The following is a 7,915-nucleotide window of genomic DNA, read 5'->3' on the forward strand; positions in this document are numbered from 1 at the left end:
AGAATACTTATCAATGAGCTGAGTCATGCTGAAGATTCATTGAATGTACACTGGTTTACTTATCAAGATAAAAAATATAATGATGGGTACCTAGGTTTGGTAGACTTACTAAGTTTTTAAATCTAGATTTGCTTTGTTTAGTACGTATGTATATATGTATGTATGCATGTGCAGCACAGTGACCAGAACAATTTTGTGTTTTTTTTTTTAAGGGAAAGTATTTTTTGAATCTTTTACTGTTCTTCTTGCAAATGCAACACAATTCAAACTTGAAATATTTAACACAGAAAATAGAAATCCAGTCATTCTACGATAACTGCCATTAAATTTGGAGTCTATTCCTTTATATTTTTCCCATGTATAATAAATGCATATTATATTCTAAAACTTGTGTATTTTATATTTTTTCTTTCTTTTAAAATATATTTTTATTTATTTCAGAGAGGAAGGGAGAGGGAGAGAGAGATATAAGCATCAATGATGAAAGAGAATCATTGATTGGCTGTCTCCTGCACACCCCTCACTGGGGATCAAGCCTGCAACCCAGGCATGTGCCCTGACCAGGAATCAAATCTTGACCTCCTGGTTCATAGGTTGATGCTCAACCAGAGCCACAACAGCCAGGCTATTTTTTTTTTTCAATTACAGTTAACATTCAATATTATATTAGTTTCAGGAGTGCAGCATAGTGGTTAGACATTTACATAACTTATGAAGTGATCCTCTGATAAGTCTAGTAGCCACCTAGCACCATACAGAGTTATTACAGTATTATTTAATCTAATAATAGACAAATATGCAAATTGACCATACCTCTGACACACCCACAAGCCACGCCCACAAGCCACGCCCACTATCCAATCAGAGCGAGCATGCAAATTAACCCAAACCAAGATGGCTACAGCCACAGAGAGCAAGGTTTCTTAGGTAACAGAGGAAGCCAAGCTTTCTGCCATCCGTTGCAGGCCTAAGCCTCCACTCAAGCTACAAAGTTTCAATTATAGAAGGTAAACAAATTCAAACAAATGGCGGCAGAATGGAGCCTGAGAGAGCAGGCCAGGGTTGCCGCCGGCAACAGGGGAAGCAAAGCTTTCCACACACCCTGGCCAGGCCCACCCGCTTAAGGCAACAAAGTTTCAATTATAACCCCAACACAAATGGCCTCGGAGGGAGCCCCAGGCTTGGCTCTGCTCCAGGCTACAAAGTTTCAATTGTAGAAGGAAAATAAATTCCAGATACCAGGGCCTCCGCTTGCGTTGCCAGGGGGCGTGGCCGGCCTGCAAACCACCACAGGCCCCTCGCTCAGGCTGCCCCACGCCCCAAGGGAACCCCACCCTGATCAGGGACACCCTTCAGGGCAAACCAGCTGGCCCCCACCCCTGTACCAGGCCTCTATCCTATCTAATAAAAGACTACTATGCAGATTGATCATCACTGCAACACACAATATAGCTGCCCCCATGTGGTCAAAGATCCTGCCCCCATGTGGACACAAGATGGCCACCACAAGATGGCCAGCAGGAGAGGGCAGTTGGGAGGCACCCGGCCTGCAAGGGAGGGCAGTTGAGAGAAACCAAGCCTGCAAGGGAGGGCAGTTGAGAGGGACCAAGCCTGCAAGGAAGGGCAGTTGGAGGTGATCAACCCTTCAGGAGAGGGCAGTTAGGGGTGACCAGGCCGGCAGAGGAGGGAAGTTGGGGGCAAACAGGCTGGCAGCAGAGTGGTTAGGGGGTGATCAGGAAGGCAGGCAGGCAAGCTGTTGGGAGCCAGCAGTTCTGGATTGTGAGAGGCAGGCAGAAGCGGTTAGGGGCAATCAGGAAGGCAGGCAGGCAAGCAGTTGGGAGCCAGCAGTCCTGGATTGTGAGAGGGATGTCCCAGATTGGAGAGGGTACAGGCTGGGCTGAGGGACAACCCCCCTCCGTGCACGAATTTCGTGCACCGGGCCTCTAGTTTACTATATTACCTATGTTATAATTTAAATTCCCATGACTATTTTCTAACTGTGAGTCTGTACTTCTTAATCATTTCACCTTTTTCACTCACCTCCCCAATCTCCCTTACATATTGAAATGACCAGTTTGTTTTCTGTATCTGCATCTGCTTCTGTTTTGTTTGTTCATTTATTTTGTTCTTTAGATTCCACATATAAGGGAATTCATATGGCATTTGTCTTTCTGCGTCTGACTAATATCACTTAGAATAATATCCTATAGGTCCATTCATGTTGTCGCAAATGATAATGTTTCATTCTTTTTTATGGCTGAGTAATTTTCTATTGAATATATGTACCACAGCTTTTTTATACACTTGTCTATTGATGGGCATTTGGCTTACTTCCATATCTTGGCTATTGTCAATAACATTGCAATGAACATAGGGATGTGTATATCTTGTCAAATTCATGCTTTGGATTTCTTCAGATAAATACCCAGAAGTGGAATTGCTGGGTCATAAGGTAGTTCTATTTTTAATTCTCTGAGGAACCTCCACACTGTTTTCCATAGTGGCTGCATGAATCCCACAATTCCAATTTGCAGTGCATGAGGGTTCCCTTTTTTCTGCATCCTCACCAACACTTGTTTATTGATTTATTGATGGTGGTCATTCTGACAGGTATGAGGCAATATCTCATTGTGGTTTTAATTTGCATTTCTCTGATGATTAGTGACATTGAGCATCTTTTCATAAGTCTATTGGCCATCTTTATGTCCTCCTTGGATGAATGTATATTCAAGTCCTCTGCCCATTTTTTTTAATTGGATTGTTTATTGTTTTGGTATTAAGTTGTATGAGTTCTTTGTAAATTTTGCATATTAACCCCTTATCAGATATATCATCAGTGAATATCTTCTCCCATTCTGTAGGGTGTCTGTTTTGTTGATGGTTTCCTTTGAAGACTAATGTCAGGGAGTTTGCTGTTTATGTTTTCTTTTAGGAGTTTAAATGGTTTGGGGGTCTCATATTTTAAGTCTTTAATCCATTTTGAGTTTATTCTTGTATACTAGAGGCCCGGTGCACAAAATTCGTGCACGGGGGGAGGGGTGTCCCTCAGCCCAGCCTGCACCCTCTCCAATCTGGGACCCCTAGAGGGTTGTCCGACTGCAACGACATCCCTCTCACAATCCAGGACTGCTGGCTCCCAACTGCTCACCTGCCTGCCTTCCTGATTTCCCCTAACCACTTCTGCCGACCAGCCTGATCACCCCCTAACCACTCCGCTGCCAGCCTGGTTGACGTCTAACTGCTCCTCTGCCAGCCTGTTTGCCCCCAACTTCCCTCCTCTGCTGGCCTGGTCACCCCTAACTGCCCTCCCCTGCAGGCTTGATCACCCCCAACTGCCCTCCCTTGCAGGCCTGGTCCCTCCCAACTGCCCTCCCCTGCTGGCCATCTTGTGGTGGCCATCTTGTGTCCACATGGGGGCAGCCATCTTGTGTGTTGGAGTGATGGTCAATCTGCATATTACTCTTTTATTAGATAGGATAGAGGCCTGGTGCATGGGTGGGGACCGGCTGGTTTGCCCTGAAGGGTGTCCCAGATCAGGGTGGGGGTTCCCTTGGGGCATGAGGCCGCCTGGGCAAGGGGCCTGTAGTGGTTTGCAGGCTGGCCACACCCCCTGGTGACCCAAGTGGAGGCCCTGGTATCTGGGGTTTATTTATCTTCTACAATTGAAACTTTGTAGCCTGGAGTGGAGCCAAGCCTCCTGCTCGCTACGTGGTGGCAGGGGATTTATGTATCTTCTATAATTGAAACTTTGTAGCCTAGAGTGGAGGCCTAGGCTGGCCAGGGTGTGCAGAAAGCTTGGCTTCCTCCATCGCCTGGGAAACCCAAGCCTCCCTCCTGCTTTCTTCGTGGAAGTAGCCATCTTGGTTGGGTTATTTTGCATACTTGCTCTGATTGGCTTGTGGGTGTGGCTTTTGGGCTTGGCTTGTGGTGTAGCTGAGTGATGGTGAATTTGCATATTACTCTTTTACTAGATAGGATGGTGTAAGAAAGTAGTCTAGTTTCATTTTTTGCATGTATCTGTCCAGTTTTCCCAACACCATTTATTGAAAAGACTGCCTTTACCCCATTGTTTGGTCTTGTATCCTCCGTCATAGATTAATTGACCATTTAGGTGTGGGTTTGTTTCTGGGCTCTCTATTATGTTCCATTGTTCTGTTTCTGTTTATGCCAGTACCATGCTGTTTTGATTACTATAGAGTTGTAGAATAACTTGCTATTAGATAGTGTGATACCTCCAACTTAGTTCTTTTTCACGATTGCTGTTTCTATTTGGGGGTCTTTTGTGATTCCATATAAAATTTTGGATTATTTGTTCTAGTTCTGTGAAAAATGCCACTGGTATTTTGATAAGGATTGCATTGGACCTATAGATTGCTTTGGGTAGTATATACAACTTTTGTTGTTGTTAATCCTTACCTGAGGATATTTTTCCCATTGATTTTTTTTTTCAGAGAGTGTGGAGGAAGGGGAAAGAGAGAAAGAGAAAGAGAGAGAGGGAGAGAGAGAGAGATGAGAGAAACACATCAATTGGTTACCTCCCACACGCATCCTGACCTGGGGTGGCGATGGAACCTGCAACCCACATACTTGCCCATGACAGGGAATCAAACTGGCGACCCTTCTGTGCACGGGTCCAATGCTCTAACCACTTAGAAACACTGGCCAGGGTAAGGACATTTAAAAAAATATTTTTATTGGTTTCAGAGAGGATGGGAGAGGGAGAGAGAGAAAGAAACATCAATGATGAGAGAGAATCATTTATTGGATGCCTCCTGCACTCCCCACATGGGGATTGAAACTGCAACCTGGACATGTGTCCTGACTTGGAATGGAACCATGACATCCTGGTTGATAGGTTGACACTCAACCACTGAACCATGCTGGCTGGGTGAGGACATTTTAAATAAGTTAATTCTTCCTATCTATTAGCACGGAATATGCACCCATTTATTTGTATCTTCTTAAGAATGGTTTTGTTTTCTTGATAACTTACAGTGTACAAAGCTTTAAGAGATCCAAATGTGGTCTAGGTTTTCAGCTACTTATAGAAAGTTGGTTTACTGATTAATACATTGTTGATGGTCCCAAGCAGCTATGGATAATGTTATTAGCAGCCCAAAATGGATTAACTTATTTAAAAACTCATATAAGAATTTTTTAAATTTAAAAAGCAGATCAAATCGTATAATTCACACAAGACCTCCCCCCCGACACACACAGACACACATATCCATCACCCAAGCCTATAAACCAGCAACCTATAGCTAATCCTGTCTCATCCACAGTTCCATCTACTTTGCTCTTCTAGTATTCATTGGAATATCAAACATCAAAGCATTTTATCCATATTGGAGAGAGAGATTTAATAAAAGAAAGCTACACTTCTTCACTGTCTACATTCTAACCAGGAGTCAGACAGCAGTATTTTCTTATACTAAAACATCCCAATAAGTCCTCCTCTGGAACCTCTAGCCTCCACATTAGTCATTATTTGAAATGGTCATTTCCAAAATCTAATTTGTGTCCAATGGTTATCAGATAATTTCCCTCCAGCTGTAAGTGCTACAAGGGTAAGGACTGTATTCTACGCCTCATCTCCACAACCCTAATAAGTAGTATCTGATCAGATACCGTGCACCAAAATGCTCTTTAAGGAGATGTATGAACATGACTTAACGCTTTCCATCTCATAAAAATGTAACTGGACTGAGATTCTTCCTTTTCTTAAAAGGTCTAAAAGGAAAGTACTTGGAAGAAAAGATTCTGGGGACATGTCTGTTCGAAGCAAATCAAGAGCTTCCCTTGGCAGCAATAGCAGTAGCAGCACTGGTTCCGTCACTTCACCCAACAGCAATGTGACCACCCCCAACAGCCAGAGGTCTCCTGGTCTTATCTACCGAAATGCTAAAAAGTCCAACACGTCCAATGAAGAGTTTAAGCTGTTACTCCTCAAGAAAGGCAGTCGTTCGGATTCCAGTTATCGCATGTCTGCTACTGAGATTCTGAAGAGTCCCATCCTGCCTAAACCTCCTGGGGAGCTCACAGCTGAATCTCCCCAAAGTACCCATGAAGCCCATCAGGGGACACTTGGGGCCGAAGCATTGTCCCCGCTCTCTCCATGCTCCCCACGAGTGAATGCAGAAGGTTTTGCCTCGAAGAACTTTGCCACCTCAGCATCAGCAAGGGTTGGGCGTTCTCGGGCCCCTCCTGTGGCCAGCAGCAGCCGCTACAGTGTCCGCTGCAGGCTGTACAATGCGCCCATGCAAGCCATCTCTGAGGGGGAGACAGAAAATTCTGATGGGAGCCCGCATGACGACCGATCCTCCCAGAGCTCAACATAGGTGGCCTGTGTCAGGCTAGCTATCAAAGGCCAAAACCCTTAGTCTATGAGGATGGGGGAACAGAACAGAAGGCTAGGGAAAAGTCAGCGTGTCATGGGGTACCATCACTGACTACCAATGAATTCCTAAATATTTGCTGGGGAAACAGAAGGTGGTTTGGTCTTTCTTGATTATTTTCCATGTTTTAAGTAGCTGCACTGTCTTTCATATTTTTCTTTAGCTTAGTTTGATTTACCCACTGCCATTCCTTTTGATGACATAGAATTTTAAAATGTCTGCTTTTCATGAAACCTAGAAAAATTTTTTCCCAGAGCTGCCTATTCAGAAAAGAAAACCCTCACTGTCATAATTCTTAAGAAGATGAAATTACTCTGGAGGTTTGGTATTTTTTTACATTAAAATGAACTAAAGTAAAATTTAGAAGAAAGAACTACACACATGTAAATACCATATTTTTGATAAAAATGTGTAAATAGATTTATCGATGACGAGTGGACATGTGGCCAATTATCTACTACACACCAACTGTTTATAGAACACAACAGATAAAGTGTAATAATTGTATTCTGTGAATACCATTTTCATATTAATTACCATATTTAAATGTCCACCAATATGATTTCTGAGTGATAAACCTCATATATGAATTTTAAACTGGTGAAATAAAGGAAATCTTGAGGTCATATACTGAAATGTGATTAATTTAAAATAAGGAATTCAGACCTAACTATTTTTGTGACAAATTGCAGCACCAAACAAGCTAATAGTAATAATCACGTGGCTATGATTTGCCATATGGTAATTTGGACAGAATGAAAAGCATGCTTTTGATTTTTTAATCAATGAGAGAAATCATCATTCTCAATACAAAGCCCTGAACAACAGCATTTGACAGTGTCCTTTAAACTTTAATGTTTCAATGAATTGCTTTAAAGAGAATGAGCAGGGAAAACTAGTTAATTTTAGGTTATGTTTTATATTAGGCTCCCAGAGACATAAAAAGTCATAATCTAATGACTATAATTTTAAAACTCCTTAAACAGTCTAGAAATTAGCTCCAGGTTCTTTAACAAAAATAAAACATAAGCATGCTACAGAGTTGTTGATTTATCAGAAATACCTGCAATGAGTTTTCAGTGAAGCTTCTCTGTGCTGATGAGATTTGTGCTACCTAAAAATTAACATAAATGACACTGTGAACAATGTAGTTGGGAAATAGGTATGTGTATATGCATTATTTATATTCACTGTTAAGCTGGGAATGGGGGAACAGCTCTGGTTCACAATGCTACATACACCTGAGTTTTTGTCTGATTTTACTATATCTGCTTGATGGCAAAGGGGGAGGGGTGGTGGGTGGGAAAGGAAATGTCAGAGCAAGTGCTCTGATAAAATGAAGGCAGGGAAACAAGCTGAATTACTTGAAATTACTTGAATTTTCTTGTCTTAAAATTGAAAAAAAAATGTAGTTACAAGTTGAAATCTGCAAATAGTTTTTACACCTCTGATTTTAACAAGAACTGATGTTAATGTTTGAAATGTCAGAAATATAAGTAGTTATGTATTTAGAATAC

General features: G+C 42.2%; 1 protein-coding gene across 2 annotated transcripts in view; it reads left to right on the forward strand.

The window, feature by feature from the left end:
- The window catches only part of NHS (NHS actin remodeling regulator), a 365,870-nt gene extending 359,529 nt beyond the window's left edge, over window positions 1–6,341 (forward strand). For both annotated transcript variants that reach the window (XM_008154944.3, XM_008154945.2), the window contains one exon: window positions 5,732–6,341. In XM_008154944.3, the coding sequence (XP_008153166.2) occupies window positions 5,732–6,341 (610 nt within the window). The remainder of the gene's footprint in view (window positions 1–5,731) is intronic.
- The last annotated feature ends 1,574 nt before the right edge of the window (window positions 6,342–7,915 follow it).

Source organism: Eptesicus fuscus, chromosome 1 (genome assembly GCF_027574615.1).
Source record: "Eptesicus fuscus isolate TK198812 chromosome 1, DD_ASM_mEF_20220401, whole genome shotgun sequence".
Lineage (NCBI taxonomy): Eukaryota > Metazoa > Chordata > Mammalia > Chiroptera > Vespertilionidae > Eptesicus > Eptesicus fuscus.